The sequence below is a fragment of the Prosopis cineraria genome, unplaced genomic scaffold (genome assembly GCF_029017545.1).
Source record: "Prosopis cineraria cultivar Desert tree isolate PC_DT_omini unplaced genomic scaffold, ASM2901754v1 PC1, whole genome shotgun sequence".
Lineage (NCBI taxonomy): Eukaryota > Viridiplantae > Streptophyta > Magnoliopsida > Fabales > Fabaceae > Prosopis > Prosopis cineraria.
Window position 1 is genome coordinate 53,491,728 of NW_026555332.1, and position 22,345 is coordinate 53,514,072.

A 22,345-nucleotide genomic window follows, 5' to 3' on the forward strand; every position below is an offset into this window, starting at 1 on the left:
CTTAGAAATTGGCCCTGTACCGGGTACCAATTCAATTGAGAACTCTACCTCGCGCTTTGGGGGTAAACCGGAGACTTCGTCTGGAAATACATCCGCAAATTCTTTGACAATTGGGATATTCTTCACGCCTTCATCAATCTCAGCTTGGATAGAGAAGAAAACCATGTAGGCCTGGCAACCCTTCTTCATACATCTATCAACTTGCGCCGCCGACAAGAAAACATGATCTTGAGTCTCGACTGGGGTCACCGACAAAGAAGATAAAGACACACTCCTCTCTCTACAATCTAGGATAGCACCATTTGCAGCCATCCAATTCATTCCCACAATTACATCCATACCTCTCAGTGGTAGGATAATTAAGTCCATAGTTGTTTTCCTATTTTTAAACTCGACTACTAGGTTAAGGCATGCCTTAGCGGTCCTCACAGATTCTCCCGCAGGAGTAGACACATTCATATCAAAAGGTAAAATACACACAGGCAAATCAAGGTTCTTTACACAAGTTTCAGAAATAAAAGAGTGTGTAGCACCCGAATCAAATAGTGCAACAATATCATGATGAAGGATTTTGATGTTACCTCTAATGGCATCTGGGGAGTTCATGGTGTCCTGAGTAAGAGCAAACACACGGCCAGAGACAGTAGGATGTTGGGAAGGGTTCTTCATATTTGAGCCCTGGTTGTCCCCACAAAACTTTGCAATGTGACCGGGTTTCCCACAAATGTAACAGACCCAGCACTGTCCGAAATGACGACGCCCGCATTTAGTGCACTGTTGAGAGCTCGCTGTACTCGGGGCAGGGGTAGATACTGTTGGGCTCCTCTGTGACCCGTGATAACTACTATGATAGCTCCTCTGTCCTTGGCCCCTTTGAAATGGACCCTTCTGCCTTCCTTGGTTCCATGAGCTACTCGAACCCTGATGGTTTTTCTTCATAATGCCTCCGGTGGGTCGAGGGTAGGTTGGGGGTCTACTATATGAATAACCCCTCTTCTCTCTCTCAACCTCCTTCTTACTGCGAGCTACTACTTGTAGTTTTATGCACATTTCATCATAATCTCGGATATCTAGATGAGCCAATTGTTCCCTCAATTCTGGTCTAGCCTTCTCCAATAAGCGCTTAGCCTTCCATTCGGAATCATCCCTATACTGCAGGTACGTGGAGTATCTAGATAACTCCTGAAACTTAGCAATGAATGTGTCCTCATCGAGGTTCCCTTGCTTAAAGGCATGGAATTCCGCTTCCTTCTCAGACCTTAACTCTGATGGAAAGTAATGCCTGAATAATTTTTCCTTGAATTCCTCCCAGGTGAGTGTAGAATCATCCCTGGGCCCTGCTGTCTCCCACCAATCTCTTGCTCCTTTCACTAGGAGCACTAATGCTACTTGTACTTTTTGATTGCTGGTGCATGTGACTACTCGAAAGATGGATTCGAGTCTCTTCACCCATTCCTCTACCACGGATGGTTTAAGGTTACCATCAAACGTAGGAGGGTTAAACTTCCTAACAGTTTCCCACACATCAGTAATGGTCGGTGGGGCTCTCTGTTCCTCCTGCCTAATTTCTTCCTTCTAGACTCATGATCTCTCAGAGTGGCAGGATGTGAGGAACTGCCTTCCCCCACATGACTCTCAACATGAGCCCTATCTCCATTTTCAGTTACCTTTTGCCTCTTTAGCTCCGTCAACTCTTGTTCGTATCCTTGAACCTTGTCTGTTAATGTTTTTACAAGCATTCTCAATTCCGCCAAGTCAGGCTCCTCATTTGGCAGTGGCGGTGGCAGGTGCTCATGTTGGAATCCTGAGTTACCACGAGTAACAGGCATTTTCTCTCCCCTCCTAAAGGATACAAGATATAAATAATAAAATTAGCCTAGCTATATAATGGCCATACAATGAGAAGCACCATAACAATGTATATTGCCAACCGACTATATGCAATGCACCATACATAATAAATACATATTAAATTCACACAAATAATAGTTTCAAACAAAAATTTAAATAAGTGTTACTAAAATAGAGGCTCGAAACATAATGCTCTGATACCAATATGTAACACCCTCAAATTTACAAACCGATTTTTCGCAAATCATTAATTCAATAAATCATTTTTTTTTTCATTGAACCCTCATCATACCCTTATCATGGTAGAAAAATTTCTACCATGATACATCCAAGACAATATACCACAGGTCTTAAAATATCTCAAAAAAAAACAATTAGAACCATGAGGGACAGACAGGATCCTCATGCATGATATTTAAATCAGGTCATGAATCAAGAGGGACAGACATAATCCTCTTGGTCATATAAATACTTTTAATAAAAAGGATTAGAGTTTACATGCTTCACAAAGAAGATATGTCCTAAGTTGGCACAAGATACATTGTATAATCAAAATAAGAGGCAACGTAAAAGATGGTGTCTCATACACCATAGTTACACCTCTGGTGCTTTCTCGGCCGGACTCGCTCCTGTAAAAATATTAACCACGGGGAATGAGACTTAAAAGTCCCAGTAACCAAAAATTAATATGTAATGATGCATGCGGATGTAACTAATCATGCGATTGCTAAGTGGGCACACAAAACATTTAACCGAACAATACTTTCAAACAAACCGAACAAGTATTTAATTTGCATGACTGCACCTTATATCCTCCTTTCACCATGCTCGGACGCCAAATCACCCGGCCAAAGGTGAGTTGGACCAAGCGACACGCCACTCATTGGGTCCAATGAGGGCTTACCACGTGGTAATAATTAACCGAACAGAAATTCCCATTAACACCATACATTAAAATACCCTGACAAGTCATGCATCATTCAAATATCCAAACAGGAATATATCCGAACAATAATATCTCATCATGATAATAAAAAATAAATTTTTAACCCACTTGGCAATAATTTCAAACAAGTATATACAGTATTTATTTTCAATAATTCATAATTTTTCCAAACAACAAAACAACACATAACCATTCACAAACACACTCATCACAACACATTAATAATGGTTACCTTGTGTCTTGAATAACAAGTTCCCCTTCACAACTCCTTTTTCACCACTATCTTTGTCAATATAATCTACATAATTATTTCACAATACTATATATTAATTTTACATTAAAATAAATAACTCTAATTTAAAGAGTTAGAAAGTCTTAGATCTATAATCCATATTAACACTAATTTAAGATTTATGCCTCATTTAACTTTCCTAAATTCTTTTCTAAAATTCTCGTACCCTAATAAACTATTTTTTTTATCTCAAATCACTTCTAGTATCACAATTTCATCCTTCTATATTCTAAAAATTCGTTCAAAAATAAATTAAAAATTTTAAAATTATCCTGAAACCTCAAATCACCTTTCTATAACCTCAAAAATACCTATTCATACTTAAATAAATATTTAATAATCAGAGATTTATCCCTACATCTCAGATTCCACATAAATTCAACCATATAGATCTAGATTTTAACTCAAAAATTCTTAAACATGAGTTTCAACCTCAAGAAAATATTCTATAATATTTATTATATCCCTAAGAGTTTTAACCTATATTTTAATCCATCATATCATCAGATTAACTATCCTATAAAAAAATCCTAATCAAAATATTTACTCTATCCTACAAAATAATCATATCACTAGAAAGCTAATATTATTTAGAAAATAACTATAAAATTAATTTTGTAATTAAATAAATTTTTAAATGCTAATCTAAACAGGAAAGTTAGAACATACCTGAAGAAAAAGAAAATAATCCTCCCTTGCGAGAAAACGCCGAGCAACGTGAGAGGAGAGAGAAAAATAATATAAAAATGGGATTGTTAGTCCCAAAATTATATTAAAAAAAAACTATAGGTTTGAATTTAATTATTCAAACCTTTGGGCCAAAAATTGCAATTTTCTCTAAATTGCATCTTAGCCTCTCATGCTTCCTAATGCACACACCCCCTCCTTTTTATACATGAAGGCACCTCTTCTCAATGGTACCAGACTTCGCCTCAACTTCATTAAGGTGGTAGAGGTTGGAGGTTCGAGTCTGGGGAGGTTCCAAAAGACCCTGGAGAGGCAGTGGTGAGGAATAACCATAGTACCACCTGTGGGAAAGTCGGCTTTGGTCCAGTGATGGGCCAGAGTCCAGTACCGAGTCGAGGCCACAGTACCGAGTCAAGTGACTCAATGGTACCAGACTTAGCCTCAACTTTGTTAAGGTGGTAGAGGTTGGAGGTTCGAGTCTGGGGAGGTTCCAAAAGACCCCCGTGAGGGTGGGGTGAGGAATAACCACTGTACCACCAGTGGGAAAGCCAGCAATCATGTGGTGACATGTGTGTTGTCCAGCGCCTGGGAAAAGACCCTGGAGAGGCAGTGGTGACCTAGGAAGGCTGTTACACATGGCTTAAGATAATTATTCTAAAACGATAATCATCACTGACAACAATTAACAACAGTAGCTTACCTTTAATTCCATTGGAATGGGTGGCCAGGGCAGATATACTTAGTTCTCTTTTGATATCTGAGAAGGATAAAGGTGTTAATGGAGGTGACGCAATTTCTTCGATCCTCTGTGAAACTTAGGGAGCATCCAAAAGTTTTGCTGAATGTAATGTCATTCCTCTCTGGCTGCTAGAGGGTATAGAAAAACTTCGAGGGACAAGTAAAGGTGGAGTTGGAAGTGGGGATGCTGCACTTGAAGGAAATGAAGGAAATTTGTTTGCTGCAGAATGCTCTTGATTTCTCAAAGCTAATGGAGCAGAGTGACCTATCTGATATGATTTTATTGGCCTAATGGATTGATTATCTAGGGGTCTAGGAAGCTCATGGACCTCACTGGGAGGTGAGGTGCTAGGAGAAGCTTTTGGAGATGAAAACTGTGGTATCAGTAATCGAGAAAGAACTCCAGATGCCAAGTCAATTGATACTAAAGAACTGAGAGATAAAGCAGGTTTTATTAAGAGCGGTTTACTAGGCAATGGACCTGAAAAAGCATGTATTTTGATTTTCTTAGTATCAGAAACATTAAAAGCATCAATTTTTGGAGGTGATAATCCCTCCCTCAAAGGGCGTGGTAGTTGAGTGGATGTGTTGCGGGCATTGCTTTCTTTGAGACCAGACTGAGCTCTGGAGATCTTTGGTTCACACAATTTACTATCACTAAAATGTTTCTTGATCCTTTCTTCATCCAGCAGGGAAGAATGCCATAAATTTTGTGAACATCTACTTACACTTGTACGGGGGGCTGAGCTGCTTGTTTTCACATTATTTTCTTTTATGTCGACAGGTGTAAGAAGTACATAGGTATAAGACTTTGCTGAAGTCGAAGTTAGAAGTTGCCTCACTTTTTCATCTATGTCAAACTTCTTTTCTGCAACAATTGAATCCGAATAGCTGCTGATCTTAGGTTTTTTACTTGAAACTTTAAGATCTACTTGTTTCGTGTCTAAACTCATCTGTAACAAGAATAGGAAACACAAGTTTTTAGAAGATGACTTAGGTCAAATGCAGAACCCTCTTAACCAACATAGTAAAAATGATATTTCAAACAATTATCATGAAAATGCCACATGAACACTGTTAACGCATGGTGTAATTTGATAATTCAGTACACAACAGGAAAATTTAGAAACAAGTTTAAATTTATGTTGTAATATATTATTGGACTTAAGCAGACTGAGTCTGTATTTTATGGATAGTTCCATACAAGGCTGTAAGGTTCAAATAAAATATTTGATAATTTGTTAAATAATGAATAGCACCTCTAAAATTTTTGAGGATAGGAAGCACAGAAATATGAATGACTTGACTCCTCCACTTAGGAAAAACAACTCAAGCTTAAAATAAGATGGATTAATTAGTCAGATTCCCTAACAAATATTATGATATGAAATGTGCACATGGAGCAAAGTCTAAAAGCAAACAAAAGCTTTAGTCACAGAGGTCCCTCACCTCCATTGAGTTTTGCAATGTGGAAAAAAAGTCAGGCCCCTGCTTATTTAACGAATAATCAAAACTCAATTCACCACCTTCATTTACATCATTGTCATTCTCCCAATTGCCATAATCATCTTTTTCAAGTCCACTGAATTGGTAATCAATATGATGTTGTTTGATGATCAGCCTAATAAGCGGCTCAATGGCCTCAAGAGATTTAAGTCCCTTCCGAAAGAAATTCAACTATATTTAAAGCAATATAATGGAAAAGGATAGATCAACATTCAGCTAAGAACCAGTACTAAAGATTAAACGTTTAACAATAAACCAAAAGAAAACCTGAGTTGCATGGCGTCGAGTTGCTTGTGTTAGTAGGATTCTGTACTGGCCTTGCTTTAGAGATTTTAACCGAAAAGCACACAGTGTTGCCTCTTCTCTATATTCATCATAAGCAGATTACAACTTCTGCGAAGTGATATGTTCACCTTCACCAGCTTTTGACCGACCTTTATCTTTAAGTTGGGAAATCATGTATTCATAAATATCTCTGAAAAAATTCACTAGACTCAGGAATGTTCCTATAATATGTTAAAAAAATTAGCACCTAGCAAAGAGTAGCACAGACCATTTTTCCTCACACTGTCACTTCATATCCTACTTCAGGAGCAAAAGGACATTTAGAAGTAGAAACAAGACATTTCTACCCAAAAAATTACATGCTAACAAGCTCAATGTTTACATTGAAGAGTGATGAGCAGAACTTTTTACAATGCAAACACAGACATGGTTTAAACAAGCATCAGCAAAGATGGATTTCTCGTGGCAAAGGAATGGCCAAGTAAAAAAATTACTGTTTATAAATAAATAATGAAGCATAAAAGGTATTTTTATTATTATGAAATTAAATTGAATTATGTTTCATCATTGATATGCATTTTACAACATTTACCTAATGTGTAATCCATAAACCTAATATAAAAAATGGCTTTTAAACATATTTGAGAAGGAAGTTTGTTACTGTTCTTCCATGACAACCTGTTACACCAGGCAAAACCTAGCCAAGTCTACTCACAACTTAACCTGAAAAGAAGCTAGCTTGCTCAATATTCATGTGAATGTGAAGCAAGAATCACAATTAAACCACACCGACTAATAATTTTGCATGGACAGTATGACATAGGCTTCCCAATGTGAGAGGCAATCACTTTTTAGAGGTTAACAAATTTCACATAGAAAGAACTGGATGTTTATGAAGGAAAATGATTGAGAAACCATAACAACTCATCTCAATTCTAGAGTATCTATCACGGAGAAGGCATTACCAGTCTAAGTTCTATCAATTTACTCCCCCTTTTCACAGCCTTAGAACTTCTTTTCCTTGAGCCGTGCCAGCCTTAGCGTGATCAACCTCTTGATCTTTGCTAAGTCAGCCGAACTCTCAAGATGTAGGCAAAGAAACTAAGAAACTTGAACACAAGATAGAAGAGAGCTTGGATGAGAGAACTTGAGAGCTTAGAACTTTGATTACTTTGCTTGTTGTTTACAAATGAGGGGTTGTAGGGGTATTTATAGGCCCTCCCCTTTCTCCAAAAAATTCTCACTTCCTTAATGGATGGTGGAGATTAATTTAATCTTACGATTTACATTCATCCTTTAGAGTGTTTCATAAAAATATTTACAACAAATATCTAGATATTTACAAAGATGTTTCTAGAAACTAACCTTCAAGATATGTGTGGAATATCTTAAAATATTCTAGATATATCCATATTCCTCCATAAGTTTCTATAAGCTTCTAGAAACTTTTAGATCTTTCTAGATTTCTCTAGATAATTTTAGATTGTTCTAGATGCTTCTAGAACATATTGGATACTTCTTGAAAGCTCTAAAATTCTCTCCATTATTCTGGAGGTCTCTAAAAATTTTACAACCTTGCAGATTCTCTTATATCTGAGCATAGGTTATGACATTCTCCCTTACCTAATCCAGTGACATCCTTATCACTGACTTGATTCCTGTACTTAGAATTCCTCTTGCAAGGATCCTTCTTCGTCATGGTTTTCTTATGATTCATCTCCTCATGAGATGAGATCATTCTTGGCCTTTTTGGCATGCTATCCTCCTTTAGTACTCGCATAGTTGATAATCGTGAAAATCCACCCTTTAAAATGGGTGCTGTGCAAGCAACTCCTCCCTCAAGAATCCAGAATATATTATGATATGGAATGATAAAGGCTTTTACCTTGCGCATGAACTCCAACCAAGTACTACCTTCTTGTCATCCATACATGCAATTAAGAAATCTACCTTTCCATGCCAATCCCCAAGACATAACTTGACCCCTCGAGCAATGCCAACTAAGAGTTGAGGAGGAGAATTGGAAACTTTTAATAAACCTCCCCTTTTTTTAACTTTAAGACCTACCCTTTTGGCCTCTTCTAGAGAAATGAAGTTGTGGTCTGCTCTAGTATCCACCATGATGCTAACTGGCTTTCCATTTAACTTAGTCTTCACATGTATCAACCCATTGCCTTATGAAGGTGGGGTTTTAAAAGTATTGAAGAGTTAAATTGATCTTACGTTGGGATTTTCCTCCTCCTCTTAAACTTCCTACCTTTGCACCAAAGCAGATAATGACCCCAACTTCAAGCAATCCTTCATCTTATGAGGGCCTTGACATACAAAGTAGCGAAGTTCCCTCTTTTCCTTCTGCTTTGTTTGGGATCTCTTCCCAATGTCTCCCTTGTTCATCACTTTCCCTTCAAGGTTTGTTCCTTTACCGTTTCCTTTCCTACCATTCTCAAGATTAGGGTTAGGAAATCTATTTTTAATAGACTCACCTCTTTCTCTTTGATGCTCTGAGAGACTCTCAGTGACCACTATGGCTTCATCAATGGTCTTAACACATCACCATTGCAACTCATGCTTGGCCCAATTTTGAAGACCATCAATGAAGTAGAAGAGACTCTCTTCACTGCTCAAATTTGGAATCTGAAGAGTTAAAGAGGTAAATTCCTGCACAAAGTCTGAGGTAGTGGTCTTATGTTTAAGACCTTTCAACTTCTTGCGAGCTACATAGACTACGTTCTTCGGATAGAATTGTCTTTTCAACTCTTTCTTAAAATCTTTTCAAATATTGATTGTGCAAAGCTCCTTATCCATATTTACATGCTTCCTTCACCACCATAGAATGGCATTATCTACAAGAAAGTAAGCAACAGTGCGTACCTTAGTTTGATCGTATGTTATCCCCAAGGTGTCGGCATAACAATCTATTTGCTATAAGAAGTTCTCAACTTCTTGGGCATATCGTACACCTTTAAATTCTTTGGGTTTGGGAAGATCCATCCTCACTTCCCTTATTCTACTATTTCCATCCAATAGTGAATTCCTTCATTTTGCTTCTAAGGAAGTCTTGAGAGTATTGAGTTGTTGTTGCATTGCAGTAATAGCATCCATCGCCTTTACCTCTAAGGATCTCATCGACTCCTTGTGTTGATCCTCATTGTTTTGTAAAGCATCCATACTACTCTTTACCCCTTCAAGTTCTTTAAAAGTGTGGTTCTCCAACATACCCATATCACCTTCAACCTTCTCTACTCTATCCACCATTTCTTCCATAACTCTTTTTAAGGCACCGATTTTAACTGAAAAATAGCAAAGTTCTCAGAACATACCTTATTAGTCCCTTGTGCCTTCTTAACACCGTGATGTGAAGGTTGAGATTCCCTTCCCCTCTCTTCGACAAGAACAAGAGTCTCTTTAGTTACACCTGACATTTTTGCCTACGAGTATCCACCCAAAGCACGGCTCCCTCGAACCTTGGCTCTGATACCACGTTGTCACAATCTTGGAACTTCCTTTTCCTTGAATCATGCCAGCCTTAACATGATCAACCTCTTGATTTTTGCTAAATCAGTCGAACTCTCAGGATGTAGGCAAAGAAATTAGGAAACTTGAACACAAGATAGAAGAGAGTTTGGATGAGATAACTTAAGAGCTTAGAACTTTGATTACTTTCATTGTTATTTACAAATGAGGGGTTGTGGGGGTATTTATAGGCCTCCCACTTTCTCCAGAAAATTCCCACTTTCTTAATGAATGGTGGAGATTAATTTAATCCTACGATTTACATTCATTATTTAGAGTGTTCCATAAAAATATCTACAATAAATATATAAATATTTACAAAAATGTTTCTAGAAACTAACTTTTAAGATATGTGTGGAATATTCTAGATATATTTGCATTCCTCCATAAGATTCTAGACCTTTCTAGAAACTTCTAGATCTTTCTAAATTTCTCTAGATAATTCTAAATTGTTCTAGACACTTCTAGAACATAGTGGATCCTTCTTGAAAGCTTTAGAATTCTCTCTGTTATCCTGGAGGTCTCCAAAAATTCCACAACCTTGTGGGTTCTCTTATATCTGAACATAGGTTGTGACACCCTGCAGACTATAAGGTTCGCATCTACTGATGATCCTTCATGGAGATTTGTTACAAATGGTGAGTTTAAGAAGTTCACAAGAAAATATCGGTTTCACCTGACCAGTCAAGAATTAATAAAAGGCAAACCCATCATAAACATCACAGGTTAGCTATGGAGTGAGACCGAGGAAAAAAAATCTTCAATTAGTTAAGTGTCATGAGACATGTTCGAAACAGGCAAATCCAAGCTGCAAGCGAACAGGTGCATCAATAAATCTTCAGAAACAATGACCTTCCAATAAATCATCCAAACAGAGGAATTTGTCAGGAACCATGTGAACTTTGAAATTTGCATCAACCATCAAAATTTGAGAATCTCCTAAATCTTCTCTAAATCCAAAATGCCAGCTCTCTAGTGCAAGTGACCTTTCTTTCTTTATTTGGTCGTGTTCTCACAGTGATTATTTTGCTTTAGAAGTCGTTGGCCAACGAGAACACACCTGGCAACTCAAAGAAAATTTAAATAGAAAAGGACAAACAAGTCGCACAAGTACCTTAGCAACCTGAGCAAGCTCATCGGACATCGTGAAAGGCTGAAAGTCTGCCTTCTCTCTGCCAACGCTCTTGTGAAGTGAAATCTTCCTCAGCATGCTCAACAAGGACTTCATTTTTTGAAAACTCGAACACAATGAATGTACAGGACGTAAAGATGAAGCGATGCATAGAAGGAAGAAAATTGACGCCTCTGGCTTGCTTCGCAGTGTACAGCTCGATAAAATCAGACAGAATCTGGGCACGTGAAAAGTAGCTGCATATCTTGAAACGGCAATGAAGAAGCAGAAGCTAGGAGACTTGAGTTAAAAGCAACAGAAACAGATCAGGGAGATACGAAATGCGAAAGCGGAGTGAACGGGGGAAAGAAAGAGCATTACGGAGAAAAGCGAGAGGCGAGAGGAGGCATCGTAAGGGTGATTCAGTGAATGGGAGAGAGCGAGAGGATTTGGGGAAATGGGTGGCGTCATGCAGAGTGGGAGGTTTGGGGAAGGGGAGGATCACGTCAGTGTCAAAAGCGGTGGGGTTTTGACAATACTACTGAAAGAGTCAAAGGTGAGATATATGATTACACGAACAAAGATGGGATTCCAGAAAGGTTTGAATATTTAAACAACTTTAATAATTTATTAAACCAGATTTGTAAATTTTAAAACTAAAATTACAAATGAAAAAAGTTTTGTTACACTTTGTTGTTTGAATAAAAGTGGTGGGGAAAGATTGCAAATGCCTAAATTAATTTAGTAATTTGATGAATCAAAGTTATGAATTTTAAAATTAAAGTTGTAAATAAAAAAAACTTTGTTGCACTTTACTGATTGAAAAAAATAATGAAAAAAAATTGTAAATGTTTAAGAACCTATTTGACAACTTGTTCTGAAAATAATTTTCTATTTTCCATAATAAAAAAATAAAAAATATATATTTGATAACATGTTTTCAAATAATGTTTTGAAGAATAGAAAAATAAAATATTATTTTAAAAAAATGTACATATCTTTCAAATATTCTGAGATTATTATTCTAAAAAATAATAGAAAATGAGAAAAATATTCATTTTTATTATTTTTTATTTTCATAACATACTTTATAAAACATCAATTTCAAAATAATAAAATAAAAATAATTTCAAACAAGCCCTAAATCACTTTAGTCCTTTGTTAAACTAGAGTTATAAATTTCTAAACTAAAATTATAAGTAAAAAAATATTTTTTCATTTAATTAAAAATTTTAATGACAATTAATATTTTTAAATTTAAAAAGTATTATCACACTTTATATGATTAAATTGTCATTCCACTATTGCGAAAGGATATATATTTCTGAAGAGAGCGGAAAGTATTTTCTTGGGAGCCTCCTTCAAATGGCGTTACTTAACCTTTTACGAATACTTTATCAATTGAGTTTGGTATTGTTTAATCTTGCTTTACTTTACTGACATTTAAGTGATACTTTTTTAAATTCTTTACAAATATAATGGAAGATTATCAAGATATTTATATGAGTATAAATGCTTTTTCTAGGGGTTAGTCTGAACTAAATAATTACCTGGACGAATCAATACTTGGGTCTTGTGATTAGAAAGGAATAGATGCATCGAATGGGTAGAAGAACAATTGACATTGATTTTTAATTTTTTCAAGGATGACCAGCTACCTGTTAGTGTTTTTAGTATTTCAATCATTACTGTAATTAGCTATGGCTGAATCAACTTTTAATATTAGTTCACATATTTTAACAAACTGTTAAAATTTTTTTATAAATAATGTTAAGGCCATCATTTATACTTGTAATTGATTGCATAGTTTTAATTGTATTGCTCTAACATTGGATTTAAATATTCAAGCTTTGATAAATTCATTATAAATTTACTTAAATTTATTTTTATAAACTAAATTTTATATATAATAACTTTTTTTAATTATAAATGTGTTCATTAAGTTTTAAATTTTTAAAAAATTATATTTGAGTCGAGTCTCGCAAGACCAGCCCTTCAATCCAGAAAACTAAAGCTAGGTTTAAAAAAACAAAAATTCTAAAAAAAAATTGGACCTTTTCAAGTGCCATCCACTTAGAACCGGCCAGCTCTCCAATTCTCAATAGCTCCACTAGCTCAAGAAAACCCCATTTTATGCAAGATTTGATTTTTCTTTTCTATATATATATATATATATTAAAAAAAATCTTGCCGCCGGAGCCAGGAAATCCGTGGTTTTGGGCCAGTCAATTGGATTGGGTATTGACACCCGATAATTTTATTTTCTGCAAAGAGAGTCTACTGCTACCGCCGTACGAATTCAATTCGGTACTTGAAAAATCACGTCAACATTGACATGGGCTTTGAAACTCGGAACCATCTACGAGCATACAGAACAATGGGAAATCATGGGATTGGACTTCGATGGCAGGAAGGTTAGACGGGTCAAGCTAACACCGGTTTTGCATTATATTTGGTCCTCTGACTCTGACAATCATTGTATATGCTGCTTTTACACTAAAACAAAAAGAGACACTCGAGGGAACAACCATCCTGCGTCATTACGGAAAGGAGATTAGTCTATTGTTCTTTTTTTTTTCAGCCACTTTATTGGTATCTAGCATGCACTTCTTATTTCCTCTTCCTTCTGTGCATAACATTCCTGAGTCCTAGTATTCTTCTTTCTTTCTTCTTTCGTTCCTGCATAATATGTGCAGAAACACACATTTAAACAACAGATATAACCTAATCTCAACTCTCCGTAAACACACTCATGTACAGGATGAATATCAGACCTTCTTGTCCTCGGGCTTATTTGTCGAATCCTCATCACCTGCAGATAAAGAAACAAACCCCATCAAAATGCTATTCAATTTTAATGGGAATATATATAAATATATATAAATATATATATATATTCAGAGAAGTAAAATAATGATCGACCGCTATTCTTGATGCTGGAGGCAGAGTCGTTGTCATTGAGGTTGTCACTAAAACTTCGATTCCTGGAGCTAGAGGAGGCAATGCAGTACTCCCTGAAACTTGGGGACCGTGGCAAAATGAGGATTTCATTCTGATAACCCTCTTCCACTTTTTCTCCCTCCTCCTCCTCTCCTCCTTCACCGTGCTTCACGTCCTTCCCCTGCGACGACGATACGCTTTTCTGGCTCCGTTGGGCCGAAGATAGGACGCTGTCGTCGCCGCCACGGTCAATATTCTTGCTGGTTGCCTCTGAATTGATGTCTATAATGCGTCGCCGGCTGAGAGTTGCAGCATTTTCTGGGTTTAGCCTAGTTGACAATCCACAACCCATGATGAAGCAGAGGATCGGAAGATGGTGACCCAGGGATGGAATTGGGAGGAAGCAAGACCAAGGTACTGTATAAAGGGACCAGAATTCGTTGGTACAGAGAGATCTCACGAGAGACGCCACCAAGTTTTACGGTTACGATTAAGGTTGCAGCAGAAGCAATCCAAATCTAGCGAGGCCGTCCTCTGTTTGGTCGCCATTATGTAACTGTCAAGTATTTATATAATTACCTGTTCCCTCCTTATATTCTCTCTGTCTAATTGTAACAACGACACAATACTAACATTGTTAGAGAGAACTGCCAAGCTCATTTATATTGCGTTTTACAGAAGTGCCAGGATATCACACGCTCATTTAGACGCCTACTTATTTTCCTATATATATACAATAGTCAAGGCCTCCAGATCAATTAACGTTTGGCACTTGATCGAGTTATTCATACTGGCGCAAACAAGTAAGGGACCGCGTTATTAATAATTCAAACTAGAACATGATGGAAGAATACAAGTAACTTAGCGTGCAGGTGCAGCTGTGGGACAATGAGAATGCAGTAGCTGTAAGTCACGAGTGAAACTAGTTTGAAACAAGGGATTGGGGGAAAAAATCTGGCAGAAAAGAAAAGAGAGCGGTCAGGGTAGGCATGGGAGTGAAAATGGGGAAGGCTGATTGACATGTTTGGGCGTAAAAGTCAGAAATCTCATGCTAGGTCTTCATCGGATTCACATGACAGTGAATTAAGGTTTGGGGCAATTTAAGCAGTGATGGAGAAGCTCCCACGACAAAAGCAAAGATTGCAGGCTTCTCAGCTTCAACAATTTACTGTGGTCGGCAACTCAATTCCTCCTCCCATGTTCAAACTATCTCTACACACACATAACTATTTATTACTTGTTTTATCATATGTATCAAAGTCTACTGAGGTATACCTCGGTTATTTAATGTCTTCAAACTACTTTTAATCTCCCTCTGTATGTGCATGTATGAATTAAAAGTTAATTACGTGATCAAATATAATGTATACTTTAATTTCAGCTTCAGAATAGAGTTTGCTAAGACGTGAACAGGTTATATGCATTATTGATGAAACGAATCAGAGTCGCAAGACGTTTTATTATCCGAGCTTGAAAGAATGTTTCTCTCTCTCTCTCCCCCTCACTCATCACGTGCAGGTGTACTTCCTTTAATTTGTTCCTTGTTCCCTTCCCAGACTCAACCATCGCCAAGCTTTTGTTGTTTGTGCCTGGTTCCATTCTCTACCTCTTTCCATTCTGTTTTATCATTCACGTCGAATGTTTTCTAGGGAGGGGGGATTAGGGAGTGGAATTTTAGACCCTGACATATAGGACAAAAATGGATAACTGGCTTCCACGTTACCTTCTCTAGTTTATGAAAACATAGCCAATTGCAGTGGATACAGTGCTTCACTTTGAGCATTAATATGGCATTTCAGGTAACTAATATTATATGCACCAAATATGCTTCATTTTGATCTTATCATCGATGCCAACACATTAATATGCAGTAGGATAAAAAGCACTTTTTTTTGTGGAATAAACTATTTTAAGTCCCAATATATCAATTTAATAATAGTTAGATCCTAAAAAATTTTGTTGATAAATGGGTTAAAAATAATTTCAGTCAGTTGTAAATATGGAAATGTTAATCGCAAATCATGCATTTATGTTTCATATATTAATATGGACAAATAATTTGCAACTAAAATTCTCACACTAGTAAGTCCATAGCTCTTTGAGAAAGTATTTGCAACTTTATTTAACAATTTGTTGAGACATGATGGTAATTTAAAATATATAACAGCAAGAAGTTTTATCTTACCCTATGAGGTCAACTATGTGAATTGCAAGACAATTTTTATACTCTGATCAATCAAGATTTTAAGAATAAAATTTATTTTATTTAAAACATAACTTATTTAATAAAATTTATTTTATTTCAATGTTATTTGATTTGTATTGGTTATACATCTGTCTAATACCAAATCAAATTCAAGTTCCGTCATGCTATTCAATGAAAGCTCAGTCAGTCCCTTCTCCTCAATCCAATTAACATCAGTTTTGCCTTTGATTTGTATGAGAATTTATGAAAATAATTTATTACATAGTGACTTAGTTGAAGGAGACCTATCATTTATTTTTAGTACTTTGGAGGAGATAATTCTCGCTATGAATAGAGCTTACTCCTTGTGTTTACTAAAAAAATGGATTAAAGATATATTTAAAATAGGTTATGATATTTAAACGTAAGCATAAGAGCATATTATGTTGGATTAAAAGGAAAAAATATTTGAAAACTTTTTGGTGAAGAACGTTTTGTATCTTAAATTTTTTTTTGAAACAATATTATCTTAAAATTTTAAAAAAAGAGCAATATTACATGACCGTTAAAGCTGTAAATTTAACTTAATTTACTCATGGCTACCACCTAGCATTTTCAATTTTTAATTTTTTTTAAAAGATCCACGTTGTCTTTGCTATGCCTCCACGCACTACCACCCTCACCCCTTAGCATTCTTCACAGTAGCAACAGCTAGTTCCGTCATCTCTATCAGCCATTATTGTATTTAAATTCTCTCCCTCGATCTTCCTCTAATCAATTTACAGGGTATCTTGCGAAGATAGAAAGCCTATTTCGGCAGAAAATCTCAGAAGGGAAAAGAAAATCAATGAAACCCACAGCTCAAATGAAAATCCAGCCATTACCCACACGGCACAGCCAAAAACCTAGAGAGATTCAAACTCTAAACACACAGCCCATGCAAAGAAAACCATAGTGAGAGAAATAAAGTGATTACAGATTATATGAATTGAATTTTTTTCACTTCGTACAGGAGATCGGGCATTCAAGCTGGTATAAAGTTTAATCTTTGAAAAATAAAAAAGCCGTCACAAACATATGCTTGGAGTGGCTAGACGCCTTCTCTTACTATGATGCGTGAATGAACTCTTTTTAAATTCTTGAATTTTAGATGTTTCTCTTATCTCTTCTTGTTTAGTTCCTTAATTTTTTATGCTTATAACATTATAGTGACAATGATCATTGGAATTGAACTTTCTGATACCTGGTTGAGTATTATATGATTATTATGTTGTTTATTTATCAATTGAGGTGCTGAAATCTTGAATTTAGGCCTGTTCAAATTTAGTTTTATTCAATCTTTTGTTGCATTTAATTTTTATAGCTAACTCTAGTGAGCTTGTGAGTCACAGTTATGCATTAAGCACACTTAAAGTTAACTAATTATTTTTCTCATTTGATTGAGTTAAGGGTTGGAATTGGCAATTAGCTTCATAATCTACTAGTTTTCTTTCAGCATAATTAATTCTAAAAGTCAATTTAGGGTATTAGTCAAAAGAGTCTAGAGGTCTGATTCCTAGTGGTTAATATGATAACTTTAAAACCAATTATGACAGAGAGAAAATTAATTAGACAGAGAAAGGATAATAGAGGGAGTTCATATGCATGGGAAGACCATAGTTTTGTATTTTAATCACACATTTCAACTATTTTTTTAAATTTGTCCAAAATTTTGAAAATACCAAAAACTTGGTTGGACTTTTGTCGCAAGAGATGCACAAGTAGATACCATAAACTTGGAGAACACAAGTTGGATGACTTTAAAAACTACCAATTGATGTAAGTACGACAAGAAGGAACAAAAAGAAGGGCGAAGAAGACCACCATGTATTTTGTAAAACCACAATCCTTGGGCTGACCTTAAAGGAAAGGTCACACCCTCGGCTGCGCTTGAGTAAATTGAGTTTGACTACCAAAATGATCAAGCAAGGTGGAAAACAGCCAAAAAACCGAACCCAAATCCTTCAACTGCCCCCTACCCAGTCACGAAGAAAATCCCAACCACCCACAAAGCATGCCAAAAGACACAATTGGCCGACTACCAGTAAGAGAATGCAAGGGCATAAATCCTAGCCATAGGAAAATCAAGAAATGGGTAATAAATGACCTAATAGAACAGCATAAATACCTCTGCAAGCGAGGAACAACATGAGGAAGAGAACAACGCAAAACAAGGAAGAATTGCGAGGAAAAAGAAGTCCTGGAAGCTCTCTCACTCTCTCTCTCTCGACCATGGCAGATTAAAATGGAAGATGGGAAGGGGAAGAGACGTGGATTTGTGTTTTTGTTTTAATTTTTTCAAAAATGTCAGGTGACAGCCACTAGAAATTAAACTAATAAACTAACAATCAACTAATAATCAACTCCAACGAAAAGGTAATATTGCATTATTTTAAAAATTCTAAGATAATATTACTCAAAAAATAAATTTAAGATATTAGACAGCTCTTGTAAAAAAATTTCAAAACATTTTTATCTGTTAACCCATTTGTGTTCTATTGAAGAAGAGAAAGAAATTAAGAAAAGAGAGTATAATATAAACTTTCAATATTAGATAGTGTAACTTAAAAAACATCTTTTATGTTTTGGGGAGTGGGAGCATAATTTGTTCCTTTTCTATTCCTTCTTTATTCCCAAATCCAAAGAGGTCCTTCTTTATTCTCAAATCCAGATAGAAAAGGGGAAAATAAAGATTTGGCTTTGCAGATTTGCCTGTGTTTTTCCTCCCTTTAAAATATGAAAGGAAGCATTTTTTTTTGAACGGAGGAAGAAGCATGAAAAGAAGTGGGAATTGGAATCACAGGCCGTGTGGTGATGCTAAGAAGAAGGGACTTGAGCAGTACGCAGCACCATGTGAGTGGTCAGGTCATGCTCATAAGCTCACACCCGCACGCACAAGGCATCTTTTATTTTCGCACACCATCATGATCCTGATTTCATTAATACAGACCCCCTCTTCCTTTCTTGCTTTGGATGCCTACCTTTTGCATCCATTCTTTGCATTTTATTATTACACTCTGGATCGTCTTTTCCCCTGACACATCATTGCCCTTTTGATAATAACAAGCTTTACGTTCAGAGCAACCATAAATATTCTCAACTATCTTCCCACTATAATCATGTCAAATTAATAAAGCAAGTTAGTCCATAGTACTATTAATAAACTCACTTGTTTGTGCTGCTCTTACATCAAAACAAATGCCCACGAAGAGTTCTCTAATCTCTAAGGACTTCTCAGTGACTATAATAATAATAATAATAATAATAATAACAATAATAATAATAATCATGACAAAGAAAATCTAATTAATGCAAGCTCCTCATCTTCTCCTAATCTAGCTTGTTAGAAGCGATTTCACTGCCTTCACTCAAACTTGGAGAGCCAGGTGGGGGAGGTCCCGTGTCACTCCCATACAACACTGTGAAATCTATGAAACTGGGCTTAATCTTCTCATCCTCTAATCTCTGAACTTTCCTCGTGTCAGAGAGTCGACCGTTAGATCCTGTTCTCTTGAGCTTCCTCTTCTGAAATATGCGGTATACAGCCCAGTCTGCCGGTGCCATCTGAATTTGAATTCAAAATTGGAATCTAGTATCAAGCACTGATAATAAACCAGAAAAAAATGAAGCACATCGAAAGGGCATTCCTCTAAATCTGTTAATTTTTATGTTTACATGCAATGGTAACCGATCTGTACAATTATATTTTTACCTGGTATGACGGGTTGGAAGATGTTTCAGACGGAAGAAGGCGCAATTCATGCATGACCCACTGAATCCGGGCCTCACGGGGACGCTTGGCTTCACAGAAAACCAGAGTTTTCCTCATACCAACCACTTGGTTGCTGTCAGAAGCAACAATTTGCTTGTCCTTGCCTATGGTTTTCCAGTACCCATAAGCAACAGGCCTCTTGTGAAAATGGTCCTCTCTATGGCTAAAAAAATACCTCTTTTCTTTGGGATCACCGACGCCTACAATCACCAAATTCAACAAACCATTCGGATTCGGTTCAGGTAAATCCCCGAACAAGGGGGGAAAAAAAAGCAAATCACGCAACACAAAAAATTAGATTTGCGGGGAAGACATTGTGTATTCTGAAGCAGAAAGAAAGAAAGAAAGAAAGGCGAGAGAGGAACCTGGAAGGCGGGAAGGGTGGGCGGAAAAGACGTGGAAGTCAGGAATGACGGAAGCGGGTAAGGGGTGAGAGAAGGCCTTCCTCTTGAGGTAGTGAATGACAAGCTCTTCATCGGTGGGACAAAACCTGTACCCAATGGGAAGCTTGATGCCTCCATTGACGACAAAGCTGGGGAGCTTCTCCATCTCTAAGAATGCCACCCACAGAACCTCCAGGGGAATAAGTAGGGAGGGAGAGTCGCGTGAGGGTTAGGTTGAATCAGAGGATACCCATGATTTGAGGAAGACGAGAGAGAGAGACCGAGGGGCGTTGGGCTGGCGTTGGGCTGTGAGGAGAGAAATAGACAGGCTTGTTCAATTTATAGATGCCAATGGCTTGGAGAGCGAATCGGGTAGAATGGGATTATTTTAAGAATTTGTATGATTTGGATTAAAAAAAATAGAGAAAAGGCGATGGGAGGAAAAATCGTAATTGAAGAGGGATTGCAGGAATGATTGAGACGGACGGAGTATGAAAGGGCCTCACAATGCACAAACGTGCACGGGACTTATATCCAACCAACAAAATAAACGTAATTAATCTCAATTCTCAAATATCTTTCTGCTTTCCCTCAACAAGCATGCCTCCCCTACGGTCATCAACATGTGTCATGTGCCTCCCCTATTTATGTCACCAACAGAAATAACCCTTACAAATTATAGAAAAAAACACAATAAGGTCCTATAAAAAAAAAGTTAAATATAACGAAGTTTCACCAAATAAAAAAAAATATTTTAAAATCTCTCGATCCTCATATGTGAATAATTCTGCAACTTAAATGACCTATTTGACCTCGTTGAATGAAAAGTAATAAATGAAGAAAAGAGGAAGGCATATTCACGCAAGATGGAGCCATAACCAACTAATGGGGTCTCATAATCATCTTCGAAATGAACTAGATAAAATCATATTATAGCTAGAATTCAAACCTATTCTTGCAATCTTTTTTCGGAGGGAGCTAAGTAGGAGTCCTTGAAGAAATAAGGCCCACATTCGAGTCAACTTAAACCCAACTTCAACTTTCAAAGAATGCGATACTGACTGCATCAAACTAGATAAATGATGAAATTAGTTTGTATGTACTCCTTGTTAATCATTTAATATAATTTTTCTTTGTTTGTTAGTATAATAGAGTTATCTCTTTCTTTTGTTATGAGTGTATTGATCGTGGGTGGTTTCTCTCTCTCTCTCTCATGATAGGTATATATGTTATGGGTAGTCACTGGCCTTGTACTTGTAATGGTGCATTTGAGATTCTAGCACTATTGAATTGATAAATCTGTCATGAAACAATAAGATGTGTTGTTAACAAGTTAAGCATAAGTTATCAATATGTTATGGGTAACTATCAATATATTGTGTGTAGTGCAGGTTGACAATATATTGTTTGCATCATTAATAGCTTAAGCATAAGTTGTTAATATGTTATAGATAGTTGTCAACGTGCTATGTGTGGTGCAGGTTGATGTAAAAGATGGCTAGCAATTCTGGAAGACATCTATTACATTTTTTTCAAATAAGAGGGCAATTCACATATGATACCCAAGGCTAGCAATCCTCTTGGTCAAATAAATACTTTTAATAAAAAGGATTAGAGTTTACATGCTTCACAAAGAAGATATGTCCTAAGTTGGCACAAGATACATTGTATAATTCAAATAAGAGGTAACGTAAAGAATGGTGTTTAATACACCATAGTTACACCTCTAGTGCTTTCTCGGCCGGACTCGATCCTGTAAAAATATTAACCACGGGGAATGAGACTTAAAAGTCTCAGTAACCAAAAATTAATATGTAATGATGCATGCGGATGTAACTAATCATGCGATTGCTAAGTGGGCACACAAAACATTTAATCGAATAATACTTTTAAATAAACCGAACAAGTATTTAATTTGCATGACTGCACCTTATATCCTCCTTTCGCCATGCTCGGACGCCAAATCACCCAGCCAAAGGTGAGTTGGACTAAGCGACACACCACTCATTGGGTCTAATGAGGGCTTACCACGTGGTAATAATTAACCGAACAGAAATTCTCATTAACACCATACATTAAAATACCCTGACAAGTCAT

General features: G+C 36.6%; 1 protein-coding gene across 1 annotated transcript; it reads right to left on the bottom strand.

Annotated features, from left to right (window-relative positions):
- Positions 1–19,220: 19,220 nt before the first annotated feature.
- On the bottom strand, positions 19,221–20,568 carry LOC129287584 (NAC domain-containing protein 83-like). The gene is made up of 3 exons (XM_054923793.1): positions 20,231–20,568; positions 19,806–20,065; positions 19,221–19,657 (listed from the first exon to the last, which is right to left on the bottom strand). The coding sequence occupies exons 1-3, from the start codon at positions 20,412–20,414 to the stop codon at positions 19,424–19,426; spliced, it is 678 nt and encodes a 225-aa protein (XP_054779768.1). The 5' UTR covers positions 20,415–20,568; the 3' UTR covers positions 19,221–19,423.
- Positions 20,569–22,345: the final 1,777 nt, after the last annotated feature.

Bases quoted from the DNA above. Each gene is read 5' to 3' on its own strand.
- LOC129287584 (XM_054923793.1), bottom strand. From the start codon at position 20,414: ATGGAGAAGCTCCCCAGCTTTGTCGTCAATGGAGGCATCAAGCTTCCC. The intron at 20,066-20,230 runs GTTCCTCTCTCG...TGGTGATTGTAG, and splicing joins CCACCCTTCCCGCCTTCCAG to GCGTCGGTGATCCCAAAGAA. The intron at 19,658-19,805 runs GTAAAAATATAA...ATTCAAATTCAG, and splicing joins CTTCCAACCCGTCATACCAG to ATGGCACCGGCAGACTGGGC.